The sequence below is a fragment of the Pagrus pagrus genome, assembly GCF_965226575.1.
Source record: "Pagrus pagrus genome assembly, chromosome: 1".
NCBI lineage: Eukaryota > Metazoa > Chordata > Actinopteri > Spariformes > Sparidae > Pagrus > Pagrus pagrus.
The window spans coordinates 24,622,772-24,647,756 of NC_140185.1; the positions used below are offsets into that span (position 1 = coordinate 24,622,772).

A 24,985-nucleotide genomic window follows, 5' to 3' on the forward strand; every position below is an offset into this window, starting at 1 on the left:
AATAACATAATACAGATGCAGCGCTGGTAAATCACGCTAATGCATTATTTGCTAATGGAAGCATACGGTAATTAATCTGATGACCGCTCAGAGCCTTGCTTATAATTAGGTTTTACTTTATTTTTTTCAAATGCATTTTGTATGTGACAGTGATGAGAAAAATGTTAGCTCAAAACTATACCAGCATCTTTACAATCAGATACATTCTCCAATTTGTTCTTAATCGATAGAGAATGGACTCAGCCCAAGATTGTTTCCTGTCGCACGTTAGCAGACAATGACAAGTAAATATATATATATATATATTTTAAAAGTAAGCCGATTTATATTTATTTTATAATTGAAGTTGTGTCTTTATTTAGACAGTGGGCTGACTGTCGCCATCTTGGACGTCTGTTGAAAAGCTTTGTTCCAGCAATAATGGGCCCGAATTATTCCTGATCAGTTACTCCTGAACTGGCCATACTCACACCAATCCTGCTCTTTCATGCTTAGTGTCTTTAAAACCATTTGCATTTATTCTTCTAATGGCTTAATGTGCTCTGTTTGGCTGTTTTAGTAGTCCCACTTGCAAAAATGATGCTTATTTGTTATTGTTGCATTACTTTCAAAGCAGCTATAATTAATATTTTTTTATAATAACAATGAATCAATTGACCATGGATTGAAGGATGACGTTTACAGCACTGTATTGCGTCTACCAAGACCCAAAAGGGCCAAACTTAGTGACTGTTGGAAAAGAAGAGTTAAAAAGAGGGTGAATACCAGACTTGAAATTGACAGGTGGACTGAAACACGACCACTGTTGAATGGAAATGTTGCTCCATGTCTGCTTAATGTGTAAATACGCAACTGGTTGTTTCGCTTGACAGCCTTTCGGCTCTTTGTTTCGGTTGTGCCATTCACAAATTCCACTCTCAGTTGATCTGCACATATCACCACATCCTCAGGTTTCACACCATGATGTGATTTTCTGGATTTCTGTGTGCATTTGAATGTAGGTATTGTGTCGATGGCTCCTATATTCAGTAAATCTGTCAGTTAGAGATGTACAGCACTAAAAGCCTTTATTCACTGCAGAAATTGTGCCTGACCTGTTGTAGTAGAGCGCAACCGTTACTAAGAACATTAATTACCGTATGTGACAGTGAGTCAGCATACACAGGACCCTGAAACCAAAGTAGCTACATTTAATTAAGACATTGTTAATGTCATCATTTACACCTGTGCTTGTCCTAATGTCACATCATGTCTGTAAAACTAAAAATGTTGAGGAAGATATTGTGTCATTACAATTAGAAAACGTCGCAATTCTTCTTCATTCCTGTTTGTTTGTTGTTGTTTTTCTAAAAACTCGTTTTTACCACCATTTTATTCAAAAGTTTATCAAATAGATAACTTTTTCACCTTGCTGAACTTAAATGTTGCAATACATTTAATTAGCTTGTAGCATATAGTAGATTTTTAATTATTTTTTTTATTTGCAGTTGTAGTGTAAGTATTTAGAAATGATACAGAAGAAGTGTTGGGGTTGGCTCAGTATTGTGTTTTTGTGTTTCAGGTCCACGATGTCAGAACTGTTTATGGAATGTGTTGAGGAGGAGCTGGAGCCGTGGCAGAAACAAGTTCCTGAAGTTAACTTGATAGATGATGATGACGATGAACCCATCTTTGTTGGAGTACTCTGTATGTCGTTGCGCATTTTTAAATATATTAAAGTTAATGTTTTAAACAACTAATTTTGTTGATGTTAAAGCTCCACAAGCACAAATCCTTGCATAAGTATAATATTGCTGCTAACAGGTAAAGACAATGTGTCCCATGGAAGTGCTTATTTTGTCCTTTTTGAATGTTCATGCAGCAAATGACCATAAGGATGGTAAGCCTGTCCCGGCGCCTCCTCAGAGGAAAAGTGCAGAGAAGCAAGAAATAAAGCTTCCTGCGCCTCAGCCTGCCGTTGGCTCCTCACCAATAATGCTGCCATTGAATATCGCTGGAAATGCAGTTAATACTGCAGCACCCAGTCTGACAACAGTAGCTCCACAGCCTGTTATCGTCAATAACCAGGTATTGTTGATATCGAAATTATTTTAGTAAATAATGTGCAATAAAAGCAAATACCCATTAAGTGTGACTGTTCTATTTTTTTGCCAGGGCTTTATCGTCACTTCTTCACAATTAGCCAACAACAGTGAGTTTATTGCCTCTCTTGGGTCCCAGTACCCTCCCGGGACTTCATTTACAATCGTACCAGGTAATCCTGAGTATTATACACCTCTGAGGAGTTTTTCCTCTCTCTCATGTTTAATAAAAATCATGCTCGAACTCTTTTGTAGTTTTAATCTTGAGTTTTATCTAAGCATTTGTTTGTTTGTTCTGTGTTTCAGCCGGTCAGCAGCCGATTTTTCAGCGTGTCGCTCAAGCCAATGTCATGCCTGGTGCTGTCCACAGGCCTCAAGTGCAACAAATCAGCAACAACATTGTGACGCTGACTAACGTCCAGAGCCCTGCTATGTACTCTGCGCACTCCAAGCAGATGCAACCCAACCGCTCCAACTCACAACCTCTTCAGACTATTTCTGTGCCTGTAAAGGCCGACACCAATAACAAAGGTAATGGCTTATCCCCACTCTACCATACTTTTAGGACAGACAGCTGGCAGTTACTAAAATATAAATGTATTTTCTTTCTCCAGACCAATCCGTAGTCAAACGAGCATTGCCACCACAGCTAATAGACAGCGTAGCTAAAAGAGTCAAGCTTGATTCAGGTAAGTTTCTAATGATGGAGGAATTTTATTGATACTGTTCTGTTGATTCTGTAAACAAACCCAAAACCCAATCTTAGTTGGTCAGTTGTAACATCTAACTGGTTTTCTTTAGGGTCAACAAAAGTAGTAGTCCCAGTGGAAAATGGGATCGTAAAGAGAAAATGCCCGAAGTGTCACGAAGAATTCATTAACCAAGATACCCTGAGATGTCATATGACAGTGAGTAAAAGTTATATTTTCTAGCAAGTGTTGTCTGTTAGATGGTATTGATAAACAGCATCCCCTTGAAATTATTTTGTTATGTTTATGTCTTTTAAGTTTCATAAATTTGTTGTTTTGTTTTTTTTCTAATTCTTTTTCAGTTAAAATGCTCTTGATTTGTTTGAATCTTTGCCTCAATGTATAAGACATCAATATGAAGTTGGCTTATTCATGTAAAACAAACTTTTATTTCAGAAATGCTCTGGAAAATATGACAGTAAACCCCCGACAGCTGTGGACGTTGGTGCCAACAAACGCATCATGCTGGTCTCAGATTTCTACTACGGCCGGTTTGACGGTGATGGAAACAAGAAAGAGACGCAGAAGACCAACACCACTTTCAAGTGCCAGAGCTGTTTAAAGGTCCTCAAGAACAACATCAGGTATGATAATGGGAAAATACAAGTGTAGTAATCCATTTCTTTCCACATGGTATGTTTCCTTTTTTTTGCTAAACATACCATGTCAGCGGGAAAGGAAAAACACAGTACGTTTTGACGTTTTCTTGTTTTGTCGCTTGTCCTCCGACTGATGGCCAAACCTCCTTGAGGTGAAGCTACAATCCTTCTTGGCATCCCAGTACCAGTCTGCTGATACAAGGGCTTACAATAGAGCCACCTCAATTGATCGGTTAGTAAATTGGCAGAAAAAAATATGCAACTATTTTATTATTCATCAATTCAGTTTAGTGACCTCGACATGGCTTCTCAGCATTTTGCGGATGGTGTCCTTCTGTTGGCTTCATCCAAAAGGTTTAAAGCAATCGGACTAAACTGGTGTTCAGACAAAAAACACGTACTGCAACTGTGTTAAATCAATGCATTAGGCTGCTTTTGTGGGGGTGGAGCCCTCTGCGTTGGCACCCCTGCTGTGGCACCAGACTCATTCAAATGAATGTGGAGGCTGTGTTTTTTCATACAGGGCTAAAATCTGTCTGAACACGGCTGCATCTCCAAGTCTGAAGCTGCTCTAAGCTGTTGGAACAAAGTGGTCAGTGATTAGGGAGTGAGTTGAGGCCTGATGAAGACGTTCAAGGATCTCTGGGTCCAGGGTTGCCAAGTCTGAATATAAGCAACTACGGGCTTGATTTTCTGTAAAGTCACCTTCAAATATTAGTTGTCGTGGGTTGTGTTTTGTCGTTTAGTTGCATCTTTGGGCTTGCCCCCACATCTCCTGTCTTTGCTGTATAATTAAAGAGAAAGGGCCTTGTTTGTCAAGTTACAACTGTCTACGACTCCATGGGGTGTCATTTTTACTTAACAAATTACAGACATGACACATTTGCACGGGATTAAGATCCCAGATGTCTTCCGCAATTATTATATTAAGGTCAGGAAATGTTCATATTGATAACTTTGGTAATTGAAATATGGCACCCCATGTGTAACCACTGTTGGAGACCGTTCTCTGTTTCCATTTGGATGAAGAAATTATTTTCCAACATTGAGTTGCAGTAATTAATATACCCTGAGAATGCAGAATTGGGACTTGAAGGACTTGCTGAAAAGATACCTGTCCAGTGCCAATAAAGAAAGAAAGGACTTCTTCCCCTGTCCTCACTGCAGTTTTCTTCTCAGATGGATGACAGTATCGGACTGTTTTCCCTCTTGGGCCTAAAGATGAAAAATGGCTGTTAGTTTAGGTGGCGCAAGAACTGCTTCTTTGATTAAATAACTTTGCTTCAGAACATTGCAAAAAAAGCTTCTGTAAGCTGCTTTTAATGGGGAAACACATTTGTCCCGCAACCACACTCTCACAGTCGAGGTCAGAGTTCATCCATATAAAAATTTCTATTAGGGGAGCTGAGGCAGCAGAACGTGCAGGCTGAAAAATGGGCCATGCCTCATCAGGGCAGCAGTGGCAGGTAGCTGTGGAGGTGCTGGTTGCAGCCACGGAGCACTACATCATTAGGCAAAACAGAAATCTGTGTGTAATTGCTGATATTATAACGGCCATTATACATGCTTAGAAAGTGAGGCACAAGGAGAGTCCTTCATTTATCTTAAAAACCTTTGGGACCTGGACTATAACCACTGCATGTACACAGGCCATGAATATGGATTTTTTCCCCCACTGCCCGACATTTTGTTTTAATGTTTTTATTTAGACTTTTAAAAATGGGAATATTCCTCAAATCACAGCAAATCTCCTGCATATGTAGATTGTGAATATACAGGAGGATTTGTGACATTTTTTTGTCTCAACTCATTTGACTTGGACTTACACTATTTTGATTAATGAGTAAATAATGTAATGTTTATGGTTGGCACACTTCTAATACTGTATACAATTAACCCTGTTAATTGACTCAAAATGATTAATCTACCAGTTGTTTTAATCCTGTCGTTAATGAAAGCACTATTGGATTTTGAGAAGATGAACTAACTCTTCACGATTACAGACACCATGTTTAACCATCAGAAATAATAAATAATAATTTAGTAATCCCACCATACTGTGGGAAAAGCACATTTATTTTTCAAAGGATAGCGAAGGGATGACCCACCCTAGTCCATGCCCATGATCCTTTAGACCTCAAAAATAGGGAGGACTTCAGGGTTCAACCCCCAGAATATTTGAGATTCAAGGACTGTGTTTCCTGCATTCTGGTGACATTTAAAGAATGAAAATGACTAAATAAGTAAAATGCAGCAAAAAACATTAATTTTTACTTCTAAATCTCAGAAGACAACAAAGAATAAATCACCCTTTGGTGTAAATTTGCATAAATCTGTTACATAAGGGAATATTTATCACTTTACATTCTTTCATTCATTTTTTGAACAGATTGAGAGATTGTTTAAATATTATTTCTCTTCTCCATTTCTCTGTCCGTCTCTTGCTCACTGAGGAGGACGAGGCGCACCAGTACAGCAGACTACACACTGTACAGCGCCAGAAACTGGTTATGATAATTAAAAGAGGAATAAGTGTGAAAATGTGAGATTTATTGCATAAAGTGTGACCTTGTGATGGCAGTGAATAACTAGAGTCTCACAGGAAAATCAGGAGAGTTTGCAAGTATGCCCTGCTCTTTTGATTTGCTAGTACTTGTTGCCTTCGTTCATTTAGTTGGTTAGGTTTAGGCATGATGATGCCTGAGGGTTTTGCTTCTTTGTTTATGGGTCCAGGCTGTGTGTCTGTTCAGGTTTAGCCACTGATACTCATCGTTTGCACGTATGTTATTTACCCGTAATGGTTTCTTCTGCAAAATGGTGTTGTTGATAGCCTCCGTGCTAATCAGTTTCAGCCTCTGTTGCCTCACTTAAGGTACAAGCAGGCTGATCACTCTGTCTGCATGTGTGTCTACCCTCTCCTGCAGGTTTATGAACCATATGAAGCACCACCTGGAGCTGGAAAAGCAGAACAGTGAGAGCTGGGAGAGCCACACAACATGCCAGCATTGCTACCGCCAGTACATGACTCCATTCCAGCTTCAGTGCCATATCGAGAGCGCGCACAGCCCGATAGAATCCTCAAGTATGACATACATTTTCTGTACAGCTCAATCTGATGTGACAGTTTGGTCAAACACTGATTTGTGATTTCTTTTTTCAGCCAACTGCAAGATTTGTGAGCTGGCGTTTGAGTCGGAGCAAGTTCTCCTGGAGCACATGAAGGACAACCACAAGCCCGGGGAAATGCCTTACGTGTGCCAGGTCTGTCACTTCATACCGAGCTGTGCTTTGGTTAAGTGTTCAAAGGAAAACTTTCACTGATGCTGAATTTCTGTTTTGCCGATCCCACAGGTCTGCAATTACAGGTCCTCTTTCTTCTCAGATGTGGAGACACATTTCCGAGTTACCCATGAAAACACAAAAGACCTGCTCTGTCCCTTCTGTCTCAAAGTTCTGAGAAGTAGTCACATGTACATGCAGCACTACATGAAACATCAGGTATGTTGACGATATGTTGTCCCAGAAATCATTGTCCTGTTCTTGTTAAGACTATTTTATGCCTCAGATATAACGATCATATAATAACCAAATAATACAAGTACATCCTTTCAAAGAGCAATAACCTAGATAACCAAAACAATAAATAAAATTAATCCTGTTAATTAGAGCTGCAACAATTAATCAATCAGTTGTCAACTATTTAATTAATCACCAGCTGTTTTGATTATTGATTTGTTTGTTTGAATATTTAGGAAATATCCTGCCGATCCAGTTTTTACTACTTTTTGTTGTCTCATGTCTGAGGTCACATCCAAATGTTGATATGTCGATAAGATATGTACAATAAGATAAGATATGCATGTTAAGTCAGCAGAGTGAAGCCTTTAAACAAGTCTTTTTTAAGACAGTTTACTGGTTCTCTGAATTCTCCGCATCGTAAAAAGTGTATTTTCAGGAGTTTAGGTTTCTCACTTTTGGTTTGTACCATTAGCTCCAACTCCAGGGTTGGATTGATGTGGTTGTCTGCCGAGCACCTTACTGTAATACATAAAGGGCTGACAGTAAAACCTGCCTCTCTTCTTCAGCTGCCCTAAAGGAACAATATACATTGTAGAGTTGCAACCAAACAAAATTAATTACTGTTCTATTAATAGCAATGAAAGTAGATTCTTTCATGCTTGTTTTATTCTTTCAGTGAATCCAAATGAAACATTTGAGCAATTAGCCTCTAGTCGCACCGCTTATTAATCAGGTTTTTTTGTTTCTACGCTGTGGTGTTTTTTCAGAAAAAGGGGATCCATCGCTGTGGAAAATGCAGACTGAATTTCCTCACCTACAAGGAGAAAGTGGAGCACAGGACTCACGTCCACAAGACTTTCAGAAAACCTAAAGCCTTGGAGGGCCTTCCTCCAGGAACAAAGGTCTGACCCTGTCAAAACAACATCAGTGTGACATTTGTTTTGGACGGTTATGGGGTGGATGGTTCTCACTATTCTTAGATTGATCCAAATTAAATTCAGTGCCAATGCGTCATGTGATCTCTTCCCAGGTGACCATACGAGCCTCCATCACAGGAAAGACACCTGCACTGCCGAACTCCCCTGATCGATCTGGCTTTACTGTCAGTTCAGAAAGTTTCAATCAGCAAACCAAACCTCCAGGCAGCGTATCCAAGTCTAGATCGGACGTCTCTGCAACAGGAAAAGCCAAGATGACTCAGAGCCAGAAGCAGCAACTCCAAAAGAATAAGACTAAGCACAATCTGGCGCTCAGGAATCTCAGGTAGTTATTCGAGCTTTTTAATGCTGAAGTCAGAGAAACTAGAGAGATAACTTATTTATACAGTATTTACAAAACTCTTTGCTATTCCAGATAGTCATAATTTGTGCAGCAATGAAAAATCCACCAAGGTTCAAAATTTAGTTATCTTTGAAGGTTTTCGTGAATTTGGGTTTTCTACAAAGACGGTTAACCAAACAAGATCAAACAAATTTAGTCTCTAAAGAGGATCTCTGCAGATATTTTTATTATATTGAGGAGTATTAATGCATGGGTGAACAAAATTGTATAAAAGCCTTTTGTGGCCCCAGAGGGAGCTGCCTGAAGTTTGATACATTGCCTCTTGTGGCGTCACTTGAGTCAGCATCATTCAGTGCTGGAGGAAAATGTGAGGGTGTGGAGTTGGAAGGAAGTGAGTTTGCTAGACCACTCAGAGAGAAAAAAAAAAAAAAAAAAAAGATAAAGCAGCTTGAGACCACAATCGCTGCTACTAGTATACTAAGGTATATGAATATCTGACCAAACTGTCAGCAATCAAGGTGCATTGTGGGCAATGTGTAGGCTCTAACACGGGAGAAACTGAAACGATCCACTTTGAGTCCAATAGTGGTAAATATGTGTAGTGCTCCTTTAGGAAGCAGTTAACAGCCGAAGTTGTTTTTTATGGGTTTAATGTCAGTTGAACTGATGTTATGACTTAAATGTTTAGGTTTTATAGATTTTATTGCATGAATTGCGGAGGTGGTAGGAGTACAGACATACTTTACTGACATACTCTCTCCATTTCTGTCATGTTATCTTTTAAATTGTTTTGTCTTGCTACATCTGCCATGCGTGATGTGCACTGACGAGTTGAAATCAGTCTTGTGATGTTGGAAAAGCGGCATGCAATGACTCAAAATAAGAATAAAAGACATTCCCGTCAAATGCATTGCTAAAGTAACACGGCTATTTTGAAAATGTAAGGAGTAGAAAATTTGTGTAAAAATATAGGGAGTAAGTAAAGTAAAAAGATGTCAGAAAAATAAATGCTCAAGTAAAATACAGATACCTGGGGGGGGGAAAGTAATTGAAGTTTGTTACTTCCAACCTCTAGTGATTTAGAATATTTGCATTGTGGAGATATTTCCTTTTAATAAATGTAAATGTTTCTTGAACTTGCATATGCCTTGAAAAACTGGGCCCAACAATAATAAATATAATCCTTGGCATGTCCAGCTTTGGGCCCCTTGATTCATATAATAACGATATGGACCCACCCACTGGGTATTCATGACAGGATTGGAGCAAATTAATAGATGTTATTAAAGCCTAGCAATACACAAAGTAGCTAATTGAGATTTCAATTAATTTTCCAGAAACTCTTCATTAGGCCGTCTAAAAATAAAATAGTATATAGCACATAGAGTGGGATTTCTTTCTTTAAAAACTAATGAGTGTGATATTTGGCTAATTGGGCTCAGTAATCAAAAACAATAAGCTTGTTTAGTCACGTAAAAAAAGCGGTCTAAAAGCAGATACATGAGATAATGTAGAGGTTCAGACACTCAGCAGACGATTAACAAACGTAATTGTTTAGTTTGTGCATCTTTTATATTGAACAGTCAAATTTAATGACAACAAGAATTCTAATCATTTTAAGATGCTTTTGAAGGATCTGAAAATCTGACTGAACATCTTTTTAACATTTATGAATCCATCTGATGAGCATATGATTGATTGTGTTTTGTTCTTTTTTGTCCATTTTTTAGTATCGGCGGAGGGCGTTACACCTGCATCGAATGCAACGCACAAGTTGACCAATTCTTCTCTCATTTCCCAATGGTTTCAAATTGCGGCGCATGCAAATATTCGACAAGTTGCAAACTTTCCATCGGGAATCACATGATAAGGTGAGTAAATATTTGAACTGAATTTGATGCACTTAAATCCCAGTGTAATTATCTGACAAATCTGTCTTTGTCCTTTTGTTAGATATCACAGTCGAATAGCCAAAAACAGAGTTCTGAAAATGGATAAGAAAAAAACATCTGCATTAAAGTAAGTACACTTCATAGAAGCTTATATTTTGCATATTAAACACAGAGTGATTTTTATGTTTTTCATTCTTTTTGTTATTCTTCCTCAGATTTACCCTGGTGTGTCTCACCTGTAACCTGCTGGTGGATGCATCAGGTGGTGACCTGATGAGCAAACATTTAACTGATCGACCAAATCACGTATGCAAAGTCATCCAGGAGAAAGGTATGTCCCTTTTTCTGCTAGTAGCACCTGAGCCATGGCCAGTACTTAGTGTTGTAAGTTTCATGAACAGGTTGTCTCTTGTTTTTAACCCAGCAGATATGAAAGCCAAAGATCGAGTGTGAGTAGAATCTAATTCCCACATTACATCTTGTAATGCATCTATTTTTAATCTATTAAGAACAGAGGACCAAACTTTTATTGCTGCATTTTTGGTTACATGATGATGCCCTGTATCTTTATATTAACCAGTTAAAACAGTTAGTTAGTTCCTTATCTATGCAGATGTAGAACTTGTTTTTCATTTTATAGCCAATTTAATCGTTTCACTTTTTACCATTTTTGAATAAAACGGTAAGATCAACGCTGTAGACCATCACGCTGATTAACAGCCAGACAGCAGCCTGCTACACAACACAAGAGGAAGACACTAAACAAAAACCCACACTGGCTTTTATGCAAAAGTTTCCTTGTCTTAATTTTTGTTAAGTATTGTAAAGGTTGCATGTAAATTTAGAGAAATGCTTTGACAATAATATCCTCTTGCTTTTGTGCAGGCAACTCATCATGGGGCAGCCAGCAACAGTCTTGTATTTCTTGACGACAGCACCTGTTCAAAAACCAAAGGAAATGGAGTTGAAAGTAGTTGAAAGTGTCACATCTGAAAGTGTCACATCTGAAAGTGTTCCTCCGGCCACTGTTAATCAACCAGTATCACAGCCAATATCCCCAGCAGGTGATCAGGAAAAGGGTCCCACAGAAGCATGTGTCATTGCAGGTTCCTCTGAAGGACAATTAAAGCAGCAGTCACCGCCGCCGCCTGCTGTATCGTCTTCCTGTACGTCAGATGTGGCTTCAGAGCTCTGCGACGAGTCAGTGGCCAACTCAGAGAGCCTCAAGGTGAGGGAACCGCTGCCTGTCTCAGAGAGCATTCCTGATGGAGAGACCAGGGAACAGCAAACTAAATCTGAGTGACAGGTGACAACACTGTACAGTTATGAATTTCAAAATAATTGTATCATCAACCATGCTTTGGCATTGTTTCATTTAGAAATACTGAACAGATGATAACATTGCTTCGGCTGCTGGTGTTTCCTGTTAATCGTGTTTGGAGAGACGCTCTTCCGTACCTGCCAACGTTAAAAAGAGGAAGATTTTCTGGGGTTTTGGCAAATGGCCTTCCCTCAGCATCCCCGCCCCCGTATAACATTTCACCCCAGATTTATAGAATAAACAAAAGGATGTGAAAGCAAAATGATTTTTAACTAGCTCAGAGTAAAATACATCAAAAAATGCATGCAAAATGTACAAAAAGTGATCACAAGTAAATCCGTCCACTCCACCAAGTTGACTGATTCTGACAAGTTGAAAAATTCAATCTGATTTCAGGCAACGCCTTGCACCAAGTGGAGTGAAATTTGGAAGCATATATGTCCTCTTTTTTTTTTTTCGGACCCATTTCATCCATTTACAGCAGCAGGTTTGAGAAAGTGCAGTAATGAGTGGTGCTCATACACGTGCAGAGAAACTGAGAAACACCTGTTTGACTTGTTAACACAGTGAGAATAATGGGAGAAATTACCAATCATGGGAGAAAGTTACTAAGTGTAAAGATTCTTTATATTTAAATAAAAACACCTCCACTACAACCTTCTTATAATGTGCATATTTGTACATTTGAGCTTCGGAAATCATTATTCCCTTCATGGTAAGATTTCAGATTTCTCTGTGTCTTGCTGATCAGACTTTTATGGTTGTAGCTTGTTCTGAATTTCTAAAATATTTCAAAAACTGGTTGATGTTAACTCTCATGAAAACCAGCATCTGCCATACAGATGACAGTATACAGATGTATACATACTTCTCCTGGTCCATATCCACATATACTAAAATAATGTAATTTTACCTTTTAATTAAATTTTGTTTAGCATTTTGAGTCCCATTTACATCAGAGACTATTTTACACGGATATGTTGGTTTGAGGTGTGATGTTTTTTTTTGTTTTGTTTTTTTTTTTGTCTGTTTTAAATCACCAACATCATGTTTTGTCTTCCTTTTAACCTGTGATTTGCTCCCTTTGTATCGAATGTGAGGTTGATATACCAGAAACAAAACATACTTTTACTTAGCAGTTAGCAAAACATTCCTGGTTTGTGGCAAAAAAAAAAAAAAAAGTAATGTGTCACAGGTATGTTGTCACCAGCTGGTTTTGTTGATCCCAGAGTATCATTTATCCCAAGAGAAGGAAAGATACTGTTAACCATTCAGAAATATATTATAAAATGTATAGAAAACACAAGCGCTAAAATTTTATTCCCTGAGGAAAAGTGTCTGCTTTTTGAAATGTGTGGCTTGGATAATATAAAGCATTGGTAGGGAGCATTAGGTGGAAAGTGACCACAATTAATATGTATACTACTGTACTTGAGTAGATTTTATTATCTTTCTTTTAACGGTTCAAAGTGTCAGCTTGTGAAAGAAGTCTGTTACCGTTGACAAAGGTACAACACCTTGATGAAAACTTACAACCAATTTTTATGTCTCAGCTGCTGGTTGATTAAGTTGCTTTTTCTTTTTTCATTTAGGGTTTTAAAAAAAGGCTGATTATCTGTTCCTCGGGGGATATTTTTATACAATACAATTTGTTTACTTTGATGATGTAATATTTCAAAAGTCATTGTTCTTTTCACAGGTTTTTTAAAAGGGATTTCGCTCGTATGTACAGTCTCTGTAGAGCGAGTCTGTAAATGCTTCTATGTCTATGATGCCACTGTAAATGTAACCTCCTGAGTCTGTTTTTGAATACATTCCTCTAAAAATGTAAGGACACATGTTCCTCAGAACTATACACTACTGGGTTTGGATCGGTGTTTCCTGTTTGCTATGTAAATAAATCTTTACTACAAGAATTTTGTGTCTTGTTGTTTGTTTGTTTTTCTGAATGTTATTCTCTAAAGCAGGTCAACAATGATCAGGGTTCCCACAGCCATGAAATTACAGGAAAAGTTATGAAATTATTTTTTCCCAGGTCTCGGAATGGATTGAATGTGTTGGAAAAGTTTTGAATACAGCTGTTCGCAAACTCATGAAAGAAACACATGCTGTTTATCTGCTTACAACTACATCATTGTGTTATAAACCTTTTCTTAACTGCCTAAACTGTATACTTTTACATGTTAATAGTCCAGGCTCATTTTGGTATATTCACTTTTTTTTCAGCACAAATTCAGCTATAAATCCGGCTCCTCTTTTTGTCAATTTAACAGAGTGTAAAGCTGAGTGTGATAATCACTCAACATATTATAGACATTGATAAGGTAATAATACACAAATATAGCCCCAAAAAGTAAGAAATTAAATTGTAGTGTAGTTTATTTACACTTAGTGTTTTTTTCCTCCAACTCATATGTTATTCAGTTTCCCCTATTTATGGCTGTAAATCATCAAAAATAATAAAAAACTCACAGTTTTAAAACTGTCTATGCAGACATAGATGTGAGTGTGTGAAAACCTCACAGCTGCACTTTCAACAGGTTTTCCAGCTTGGCCCTACATGATATAAAGTGTTTGTTTTTATTATATAAATCACGTTCACCATGACTGAAGGGTTACATGACTGAAATGTTTGTCTGATTATCAAAAGTCTGCTGTGGACTGTGTGTTTACAAATAGGCAAATCACATTCATTGCTTCATTGTTGCTGCTACAATGTTGTAGGTCACAGCACCACTGGAGGCTAGAGCCTGGCCTTTTAAAACTATTTAAATAAAGGAAAAGAAATCCTGCTTATTTTTCATGCGTGATTTTTTTTTTTCCTTTTTTTTTTTGTTAATTTGTTTATTTTATTTTATAATTTATTTCTCAATTGAATGTTTATTATTATTATCTGTATAATTATTAGTATTATCATTATTATTATATTACAATTATTATTATCACGTTTATGGTTGATCTTTTTTAAATTTGTGTTTATTTATATACATATGTGTATTTTTCCCTTTCCTTTGTTTCAAATTGTTCTAACGTACAAATGGAAATGTTTATATATTCTATATATTGATTTGTAAAGTAAATCTTTACAGAAAAAAAGAGTGCAGACATTTTGAATATAGGTTTTTTGTATTCCTTTGGGATCTACTTATATAAGAATTATTTTATATTTACATATATACATATATTTTAAATAAATCCTTGTATTTCATTTAAATATGGTTATACCATAAAGAACCACCTTGACTGTAAGATGATCCCAGACTGAGACTCGTTTTGATTTTCCCGGACCTGACGTCATTGTCAAGGCTCATTTCTATTGGCCGAGTGACCGGACACGCGGCGTTCCCAGGACAACGAAACGCCAAACAATTGAGTACACTTAGCTACTCCTCGGGTTAACTACTGCGAGTTGGTCATTCATGGCGACTTTTCTCCTAAATATATTTCAAGTTAATTAATTATAACTTGTTTAAGAACTCGACAGTTAAGTCAAAAAGGCGGGAATCGACGAAAAGCACAGCAAACATGGTAAACCCTCCGAAACCGGAGTCAGAGTTAACGTTAGCTCGACTGATAATAGCTAAGTAACCACACCGTAAACACTGCACTTCATCGACTCTTCACTGTTTTCTCATGTGTCTGTTTTGCCGGTACAGAGTCGTAACTGGGAGAGGTTAATGTCTCAGCGCCAGAGTCAGGAGCAGCACAGACAGCAGGAGGCCCGGCGGGTGGACAGAGAGAGGCAGCAGCAGGCCGGTCTGCGGAACGAGGAGAGCTTCGAGAGCAGGAGATACCTGCGACAGGTGCAGCAGGAGCTCAAGGAGAGGCAGATTGAGAGCGCTCTGCTGAAGGTAGGCTTCACTGTTGTACAGGTAATGTTAGACAGATGACAAGGTGCCACTCTCAGTTCTGTTATGTTCAAAGTTCTTGTCACCAAACCAAAGCTGTACCCATTATTAGCTCATTGTACTTTGATGATGTTGAAAGCTGTATGTTTTTTGTCTTACATGTAAAAGCCCACCTTTGAAAACAAGAGTTGAAAATTAGCAACAGCTATAATCTCTGTACAGGACATCACTTACATTCTCTGCATTGGAACTATGTTAAACTGCATCGTCCTTATTAAATTAAATTCAAATGAATCATCAGCAGCAGCTAACCCAATATGATGACTTAGCTGCCATGTCCTGAAAACAACAGATGGAGTAATTATCAAATGTTTTGTATTTAAATTTAACATTAACAGCAGATAGACTAACACACTATACACTGCTACAGTAAAGCAGGACGTTTATAACCTGCAAAGACAAACCACCCTATTTGTTTTCTTTCCAAAATAAATTCGATATTTTATTTATTTTATCTACTTTTAGTTCAATGTTAATTTTTTTTTGTATGTTGTCTTTGTTTTCTCTTTTTCTTTAGTTGGTGTTGTTATTTACTTGCTCGTATGCTGGAACTATGAAATTACTGTCTGATAATCAGACTGAGCTACCCTTTTGTTTTGTTAAAAGAAGTAATAAAAAAAATCACCTATGTGGATAGAGATTCAGATGTCTTAATCAGACATTCAATATTTTTTCTTAACACCTGATTTTGTGGAAGAGCAATACTATTTTTCAAGTCAGTCAACTCAGCTCAGGTCCAAACTTTGAAAAGCATTGCTTTGCACAACACTATGCTGTATCATCAAGGTATTGCCTGTGACTTACCAACACTCAGATGCAGATAATCATAATTGTTTTTCCTTGTAGGCAGAGGAGGAGAGAATTAACAGAGAAAAGCAACTTGAACAAGAGGAGAGAATGGCTAAAGAGTTGGCCCGCATCAACTATGAGACGCAGAGAGAAGAGAAAATGAGGCAGTATATTAAAGAGAACAGGTACGCACACTCAGTACATTACCATGACTGAGTGTTTATTCTGGGTCAGTATACAAATGCAACATGTTCTGCTTTTGTCAAGTTTCTCTGCTGCGTTCCCTTAATCACAAATGTTACAATTTAAATGTCTATTTAAATACTTTTCAGCATGGAGCTTCGAGAGTTGGAGGCAAAGCTGAAGTCTGCATATGTGAATAAGGAAAGAGCTGCACAGATTGCTGAGCAGGAAGCTATGAGGTTTGAGACAATGGTGAGCACTCTTCTTTCCATACGAGCCACCAGGCAGACATCCAGTGTTATTAAATATAGAAATAAATACTTAGAATTACGCTTACATCAATGTAGGAAAAAAAGGTACTTATTCCCTCTAATATGGAGCTCTGTAACTTTATGAGACTTTAATTTGAAGTGGCAATTAACAGGCTATAAACTGTGTATGTTTTTCTCTGAGGTTAGCGTGAGGAGGCAGACTTTGCTCGCACGATGAAGAGCGAACATGAGCGAACCACCGTCGAGCAGCAGAAGCTGCAGCGGAAACGCCTCGAGGAGCAGGTGCAGTTTCAGAGAGAGCTGGAGAAGCAGCTCGTGGAGAGAGAGCGCAAGAGACAAGAGGCATATGAGGAGTTCCTGAAAGAGAAGCTCATGGTTGATGAGATTGTCAGGAAGATTTACGAGGAGGATCAAATGTGAGTCACAATGCATACAAGAATATTTTTCTCACTTCAAGTAACAGTCAAGATATTAGTGTGAGCAAAAGCGTGACTTGAATTCGGTGGATTTAAATTCAGCTGAGTACTCCTGGTCCACTGAGAGTCTGCATGTCAAATAAAGTGTCTACTAGCAACCATCTCCTCCCCAGAAAACATGGTAGAATAATGGCTTTGTTGAAAAATGATGTTGTTTTCTTGAAGGGAGAGACAACTGAAACTGGAGAAGGTCAGAGCCACTCAGCAGCACATTGAAGAATTCAAGAGACAGCAGGCCGAGTGGAGAAGCATGGAGCAAGAACAGATGGAGGCTGAGAACAGACGCATCATGGAGTTTGCGAGCCATCAGCAGCACATGGAGGAGACCAGAATGGCTAAGATCAGAGAGAAAGAAGAAGCAAAGGAGCAACTTCATAAAATAGTTGAGACAACTTTTTTTTTTTTTTTTGAAATGCTCATACTTCTATCTGTTCATTCAATGACACAAGTCTGTACTGGCATCAGAAATGACTCCTCTTTGTTCTCCTCTAGCTGTCTGAGAAGATTGAAGAGGATCGGCAGCAGCGTGAAGAGATTGAGCGAGTCCGTGAGGAACTTTACTTAGAAGAACAAGAGGAGGCTAACAGGCAGAGAGATATTGTAAGTAATAAATATCACTTTTTAAACATCCATGCTCAGCAGTTCTGACCATAATAAAGTAATGACAAAAAGCACAGCTAAAAAATATTTAATGTATTGTATATTTGGGCTGCAAGTTGTAATTATTGATTAATTTGTCAATCATTTCTGGTGATTAATCATTTGGTCTATAAAAATGAAGAATCACCATTACAAGTATGAAGGTAACAGCTTCAATCTGCTTGTTTCATTCAAAATAGATAATTGATAAAATAATTGATTAACAATCATGTAAGACAAATTGTCACTTTTGAAGAGCTGCTATTAGGATCGGACAATCTTCTGGGGCACACCCACACTCAGAGTTTACTCAGTCCTGACTGTATCACTGTCCGGCAACAAATGACATTAAAGCACACCCTCTCATGTAATAATGCTTAATTAACTCAACGGACTTTGGTCTTCTCTAGTCACCAGCTCAGTCAGTTTTGTGGCCTCAGTTTACAGCAGCTCCTGAGACAGGAGACAAACACAGAGTCCTGTGTGCTCTGGAGCACCTGAATTATCTTAATAGTTTTCAAAACTTTTATTCAACAGGAAGAGATGGAGAAGAAGATCCGACAGAGACTGATGATGCAGCGGACTTGCCAAGAGCAGATGGCTTTCAAAGAGATGCGGAGGCAGGCAGAGAAAGAAGAAGAGGAGGCCTTCAGGAAAATGATGATGGCTAAGTTCGCAGAGGACGATCGGATAGAACAGATGAATGCCCAGAAACGACGCATGAAGCAACTCGAGCACAAACGCGAGGTGGAGAAACTGTTAGAGGAAAGAAGACGGCAGCGTGAGGCTGACATGGTACAAACCACTCTCTCTGTGTGCAGAAGTACATCCAGAATAAAGTGGTGCTGGTGTAGTTTTATTGTCATAAGTTAAAATACTTGCACTACACTCATTGAATGTAATGTCAGTTTTAAATGACCTACTCTGATAATGCATTGATCTCTTTTCAAGGAACTGGAGGCCAAAGAAAGAGCGATTGAACAGGAGAGGGAGGCGCTGCGTAGACGGATAGTTGAAGAAGAGAGGCAGCGACTTCTTAAAAGTCACGCAACTAAACTCCTTGGATACCTTCCAAAGGTAAGAGGCAGTGAATGAATCATGAATCATTTTACACAGGTTCATTTCTTCTGTTCAACAAACATGTATACTGTATGACCATGAGTGTATCTGTTCTCAGGGCTTACTTCGTGAAGATGACCTGGAGCACTTTGATGAAGACTTCAGAAAAAACTTTAAATCACGTCAGGCAGATATGTTCTCTGAAGACGGCTGGGAGGGAGATGATTAGATTTGTTTCCCCCTGAAGTCGCACACTGTGCCACTAGATGGCAGCATTAGGTGAAAGTGAAATAAGTTGCAGTTTTTATTGAGTTCTTCATTTTGTAGTTTTCATGATAGCACTTGTTTGACATTCATTAACAACACAATGATTTTAAGACATCTTTTTATTAGAACTGTGCTGACAGGATCTTGATTAAAATCAAGAAAAGATCTGTGGTGGCTAAATGTGATAATAATTAATCAATTTACATTTACGTTCAATCAACTTTTATTTATGACTTCCCCCAGTCCAGAGCTTTCATGAACTCGTCTTCTGTGAATGACAGCAGCTTGGCAGCTTCAAAATGCATCTGAACAAAAACAAAAGTTAGTGAAATATTTTGGTTAAAACGGTTGAATGTATTAACAGAGTCCAATAGAGACACTTACCTTTTGTCTTTTGAGAATGTCAATCAGCCTGAGCTGTTTCTTGAAACCCACGATGAGCTCGGCTTTCTGTTTTTTCAGCATTTTGTTTTCAGCAAGTAGATTTTCTTTACTCTGGTGTTCCTCACTTATCTTGTCCTTATTTGAAAGAGTTTGAGTTTAAAAGGCTGAAATAAGTCGACATTATGCAGAACCTAACGCAACAACTTTATAGCTGTATAGCTCTGTGTCTGTTACTGCACTTTTAGTGCTATGCCCTGTAAAATTGGAATGGATCATTTATATTCAAATAAAGATTTGATTATTATAAAAATGTTATTTTTGTCAAAGTTTTAATCATTACATGTTAGATTTATGTTTGTATTACTTTATGCATATATGCTCAATATCATTTTAAATTATTTTCAATGTACACTGGATTTCATTTTGATTGCACAGAATATTCCTGTAATGAAAATCTGCCTTTAAAATGTGCTTTTAAAATACACTATTGTGTAAAAATAGAAAAAAAAAATGCAAAATAAGAAAATGTTTTGTTTTGTTTTGTAAATGTAAATGTTTTGTACACTTTTAAGCAAAGAATGAAACCACAACAAAAAACAAACACTTTTCTGTTGCTAACAGTTTAGTTATTTTTTGTTTTATATTAATGTTATGGTTAAGATGAGTAACCATAACAGTAAGTATTTTAATAAAACGCACAAAAAGATGAATATGACCCCTGTATTTCTATACTTGAATCTGTAACTTGTAATTTAAAAAAAAAGAATAATTACAGTCAATAGTATGTGTTTATGAGTTGTGACGGGCCTGACAGCACTGTAATTTGCTCACCTTGTTCATTTGTTTCATCTTGCTCAGTTGAGTCTTTAACCTCTCCACCTCCTCCAAGGCTCTGTTCAGACGGACCTCCACGGTGCCATGGACGGCTGCTGCTTGTTTGTGAGATCTATTCAGGTTTTCTATTTCCTACAAAGAGCACAGCCACGAGGTTATCACACATGAGTAAAGGGAGATGGTGCCACATTTTAAGGTTTGTTATAAAGAAATAGCCAGTGTTTATATCTCAGACTTGAAAATGCTCTCAGACCTTGTGTAAAGCCGACACTTGCAGTTGAAGACCGTCACATTTTTTGCCAGACTCCTCTGCTAACGCTCTGTGCTTCTCAATCTGTGTCTGCTGGATGCTCGTTGTTTTCTGCAGCCTGGCTCGATCCTCCTCAAGCTCTTTAATTTTTGCACTGAGCTTGGCGTTTTCATCATCCTGCAGAAACAGAAACAGTGTAATGTATTACTTTTTGATTTTAAAGTCAACTGTTATGCAGACAAAGTGAGAACAACCTGTGCTGAAAATATTCAGAGCAGTTCAATAAATGCTCGGCAAAGGTATTTAAATTCTCTACATGAAATGTTCAAAAGATCAAGGAACTCTGTCTCACCAATTTTTACTATACCATAGGTTGCAAACTTTTCAGGCTTAGTTATTTGTTTTGTTTTGTTTGGTCTTATTGCTTTTAATACTGAGTTCCCCCCTGCTCCTCTAACCACAATAGAGGGAGTTTGGAATTTGAATTTGGAGTGGTTGAGTTGGGGAAAGTGACGGATATGAAGCTCAGCCAATCTCTCTATCTACACTGCTAGCCAGGAAACTGCCACTGCAACTCTGGAAATCTGAGAAGATCGCAATGATTGATATGGGGCTGAACGAATTAGGAAATGTACTAACATCTAGAGTAAATTTGATTTATTATGTCAAACAGAGATGGACTCTCTCTGGCAACATGACTGAACAAGACAGAGTGAGAGGTTAACGTACTAACAGGGTAGCTGTCATATGGCAATGTCTGGTAATTTATTACATTATGTGTAACTTCTCTTGTTCTTCACATTTTTTTTCTCTTTTGTTGTTTGTTTCTTGAGCATTTGTTGGTTGTGTGTTTGTTCTGCTGTATGTCTAGACTGCATTTAAAATCAATTGAATTGAATAAACAGATTAAACTACAATGCGACCATCGGTGGTTTGTATTGTGGTGTGGTGTGTGTCAATCTTGTTTCTACCCTCTCTTTCCATCACTGAATGGTTCACGGCTGCTAAGCTGAAGCTCTGTCTCCCTCTGCTGATACACAGGAGCAATAACAGTTCTAGTTGAACCAAACCATACAGTACCTTCTTATAATATTCACTTGTGAGTTGATCCAGTTCCTCCTGCATAATCCGTAGTTTTGCCTTCAGAACTCGTATCTGAGCATCTGAAACACCTTAACAAAACAGAGCAGAAAACACAATCAGACTTAAGCCCACAAAAGAAAAAGAAACCTACCAATATAATCACGGGTTCTGGGTGACATATTGAATTGTTTAATGTTATGTTCCAATCACGATTTTATTTATTCTTAAGTGGCAAGGTTTCCTGATAGAAAACCCCACATTAACCCCAACACACAGGTCTTCTTTATGAGAAACAAGGATTAATGTAACAAAAGAGCCAACACATAGTCTCAATGAACTAACTGAAACAGTCGGGGTTTTTTTTGCAAACAGACAAATAGCATTACATGTCTTTAATATATATTTGCAGAAATTATTTCTCATTATTGACGAATAAAATATGGGTTTACTTTTTCAAACGTTACCTGATCCTACATTGTCTCCAGCATCATCCACAACATCGTCATAAGTGAATGTGTCGTTCATCTTCTCCTCCATGCTGAGTATCGTCTTTGCCAGGAAAAGGTCAGCTGAGTCTGCTACAGCTTCTAAATCATCTACATGAGACACCTTTGGAGTTCTGAAATCAAGCAATAATGTGAAAACTTTGTGAAGAATGATAATGCAGAATATACTGAACAAATGTGTGACCTACACAGTGTTATTTTGTCGCTGATAGACATGCACATGGCTGTAAAAAATCATATAGATAGATAGATACATTTTTATTACAGACTCTAAGTCCAGTTAAGAACAGATACAAAAAGACAGAGAAGGAAATTTACAATCAAACTCACTGTGTTTTACAGTATGGCTCTTTTCCTTGTTTTCCAGTACCCATCTTTTGTGATGTTGATGTCACCCTTTTTTTGGTCAGCGCCTAAGAAAAGAGATGGTTATTAGAAACAGCGTGTTGTTCTGACGACATGCAGCATTACCAAACTATACCTGAGGATTGTGAACTAGAGCCTGTTGAGCAAAATATCTACCTTCACACTGGGATCCTGTACAGTGGCCTGATGAGACTTTATTATCCTGTAGGTGAAGAGATACATACATACATAAAGAAAGAAAGAAAGAAATGGGTGATTTTTGTTGATAAGGTTCTTTCTCTTACACGCTTTTAATTTACAAATATCTGAACGGTCTGTGTGGAGTAGACACAAGAAAATTAACCACTGGAAAGTAATTATTTCTGTGGCATGCATGAAACTCAGATATGTCTTACCTTGAACTCTCTTCATCCTCGATGTCCAGGAGCTGGACGGTGGATAAAGGTTTTGACAGAACTTCACTCTGTTCTCTCTAAAATCCAATAAACACCAAGAATCACTTCACAAGTCTTGACTCAACCCAAGATTTGTCCAGCTAATTGATGTGACCATGTTGACAGCTCACCATAAGTTGCTCTGCCTGCCTCACTAGATCTGCTGTTTTGGCTTCCAGCTCTGCATTCAAGAGTCTGAAGGAAATAAAACCGAGATCGATGACATTACATTCCACATTTTTAGATTAACAAAGACAAAGAAAGTCTTACTTGTATTGTTCTTCCTTAGCAAAAAGGTCATCTGTGTCCTTTTTTGCTGGAGCAGAAGCAGATTTGACTTGCGCTCGTTCTTCAGCCCTCTTCGACTTCTCAGCCTTGCTGCTAGAGGACGGGCGTTTCTTGGGCTGAATAAGACAAAGCAGTAGACTTTGTGACAGTCATTCACAAAGGTCAAATTTTCTTTTTTGAGATTAGATATAATAAGAAATCTCCTAAGCACAACTGAAACTGTTGTACAGTCAGTTTATCCACCTGGGAGCCTTGACGATTTACCAGAAAACGTCCCACTCAGTATGTCACAATTCTTTAAAAATCTTATGTTGTGTATCCGTGTTAGAAAATAAATGTCAGTTGTTATGTCATAATCTGATTTTGCTTTTTGTAGACAGTACCTCAATAGAAAGTGGTACTATATTGACACCCAGGCATCTATTGATTGTTGATGTCTAGTGACAAACTACACAAGAACACCTGTAAGAATGTGGGCTATGTGAATAAAATTGACTTGGCTTGACTCAACAATAGATGATGTGATATACGGTTTCACACTTTCTCTAAATTATAGGCACAGCATCTTGAATTGAAAGGTAAAATAAGTACAGCAGTTTGTTTTCCTTAGATGTGAAAACTGAGTAAAAGCATTTTGTAACAGATAAAAAAGAAAGAACACAAGTTAATGGGATAAGCTTGATGTTCAGTCTATTTTTCAACCACCCACACACTTAAACGTTTTAATAACTTATGATATAGCTAAAATATTCATAACACCACATATTTTGCCTCTATCTCAAGCTAGGTGTGCACATATTTTGGAAGAGACAGACCCAACAGAGCACGATGTTAGAGGAAGCAGCGTAATTAACGTTAGCTTGTTGACGAAGGTGAGCGACTTCACCTGTTGGAAACAAGTAATTGGATTGAATCTTTTACTGGTAGCACACAAACAGTACTGATACAACCTTTGAGAGATACAAATAACAAAAAAAAATGCTACTAACCTGCGAGACGACGGGCTGAGGCGGACGGACCTTTTTAACAGAACTTCTTTCAGCCATTGTCACACACAGACGATGTGCCTATGGTTGCTTAGCAACTACTTGTTCACTGCGCACACTGTACGGTGGCCCTTCATGGACATTTGACTAAATATTGTGCTTTAGTGCAACTACTACTACTACTACTATTAGTACTTCTGCTACTGCTGCTGCTACTACTACTTCTGCTACTGCTGCTACTGCTGATACTACTACTGCTACTGCTACTGCTAATACTGCTACTGCTACTGCTACTACTACTCCTACTACTGCTGCTGCTGCTAATTATATAATGTTTAACAAATATTTAGCATAAACTAATTCCATACATCACAGTATTTATAGTTTATGAGCTAATCTGCAATGCCCATCCCTAAGAGGCTTATTATTATCATTATTATTATTATTATTATTATTATTATTATTATTATTATTATTATTATTATATTTTGAATTATAATAAAACATAAATAACAGAACATAATGTGCTTGGATAACATTTATATTTCTTATATAAAATGATGTCCATACTGATAGTAACCTGATAGTAACGTGTTCCGTAGTAACGTCTTCTGCCTACATGTTGTTTTTAATACTGGAGGTCTTGGTGCGCATGCGTGTGCCCAACAGCTACTACTCACCCTGCACATGCAGAGAAATCCCATAACGTGAGGGGCACAGCACACCGGAGGGACTAGCTAGTTGTCTTCCAGCTGTCCGTTTACTGTGTACACCTGCTCTTATTTATATCCATGCATCACCTAGAGTTTGACAGCGACA

The 24,985-nt window shown here is 37.9% G+C and overlaps 2 protein-coding genes across 3 annotated transcripts; one reads left to right on the forward strand and one right to left on the reverse strand.

Annotated features, from left to right (window-relative positions):
* LOC311269367 (uncharacterized protein) lies at positions 1 to 19,202 on the forward strand. Its single transcript, XM_084373481.1, has 28 exons — positions 1 to 26; positions 1,562 to 1,686; positions 1,862 to 2,067; positions 2,155 to 2,254; positions 2,388 to 2,612; positions 2,696 to 2,770; positions 2,883 to 2,989; positions 3,227 to 3,414; positions 6,354 to 6,511; positions 6,590 to 6,690; positions 6,781 to 6,927; positions 7,716 to 7,850; positions 7,979 to 8,211; positions 9,960 to 10,100; positions 10,183 to 10,248; positions 10,337 to 10,452; positions 10,546 to 10,570; positions 11,007 to 11,423; positions 14,886 to 14,970; positions 15,099 to 15,293; positions 16,197 to 16,324; positions 16,472 to 16,574; positions 16,781 to 17,010; positions 17,236 to 17,452; positions 17,563 to 17,670; positions 18,247 to 18,504; positions 18,661 to 18,786; positions 18,887 to 19,202. The coding sequence occupies exons 1-28, from the start codon at positions 16 to 18 to the stop codon at positions 18,995 to 18,997; spliced, it is 4,137 nt and encodes a 1,378-aa protein (XP_084229607.1). The 5' UTR covers positions 1 to 15; the 3' UTR covers positions 18,998 to 19,202.
* Positions 19,203 to 19,240: 38 nt separating this feature from the next.
* Positions 19,241 to 24,975, reverse strand: tex9 (testis expressed 9). Of its 2 annotated transcripts, none has more exons than XM_084355098.1 (12): positions 24,847 to 24,975; positions 23,163 to 23,296; positions 23,024 to 23,087; positions 22,854 to 22,930; positions 22,615 to 22,660; positions 22,423 to 22,505; positions 22,051 to 22,205; positions 21,584 to 21,675; positions 20,507 to 20,680; positions 20,251 to 20,385; positions 19,420 to 19,554; positions 19,241 to 19,340 (listed from the first exon to the last, which is right to left on the reverse strand). In XM_084355098.1, exons 1-12 carry the CDS (start codon positions 24,868 to 24,870, stop codon positions 19,263 to 19,265), a joined length of 1,197 nt encoding a protein of 398 aa, XP_084211224.1. In that variant the 5' UTR covers positions 24,871 to 24,975; the 3' UTR covers positions 19,241 to 19,262. The 2 variants fall into 2 exon arrangements, with proteins under 2 accessions (XP_084211224.1, XP_084211223.1); XM_084355097.1 differs by lacking the exon at positions 24,847 to 24,975 and adding an exon at positions 24,170 to 24,310.
* Positions 24,976 to 24,985: the final 10 nt, after the last annotated feature.

What these genes read in the sequence shown, in the direction of transcription:
- LOC311269367 (XM_084373481.1), top strand. An exon ending in TTCATTTACAATCGTACCAG is followed by an intron (nt 2,255 to 2,387) that starts GTAATCCTGAGT and finishes TCTGTGTTTCAG; the next exon opens with CCGGTCAGCAGCCGATTTTT. An exon ending in GGCCGACACCAATAACAAAG is followed by an intron (nt 2,613 to 2,695) that starts GTAATGGCTTAT and finishes TTCTTTCTCCAG; the next exon opens with ACCAATCCGTAGTCAAACGA.
- tex9 (XM_084355097.1), bottom strand. Translation starts at nt 24,226, where the DNA reads ATGGCTGAAAGAAGTTCTGTTAAAAAGGTCCGTCCGCCTCAGCCCGTC. An exon ending in CAAGTGAATATTATAAGAAG is followed by an intron (nt 20,681 to 21,583) that starts GTACTGTATGGT and finishes CTGTTTCTGCAG; the next exon opens with GATGATGAAAACGCCAAGCT. An exon ending in ACATTCTCAAAAGACAAAAG is followed by an intron (nt 19,341 to 19,419) that starts GTAAGTGTCTCT and finishes GTTTTTGTTCAG; the next exon opens with ATGCATTTTGAAGCTGCCAA.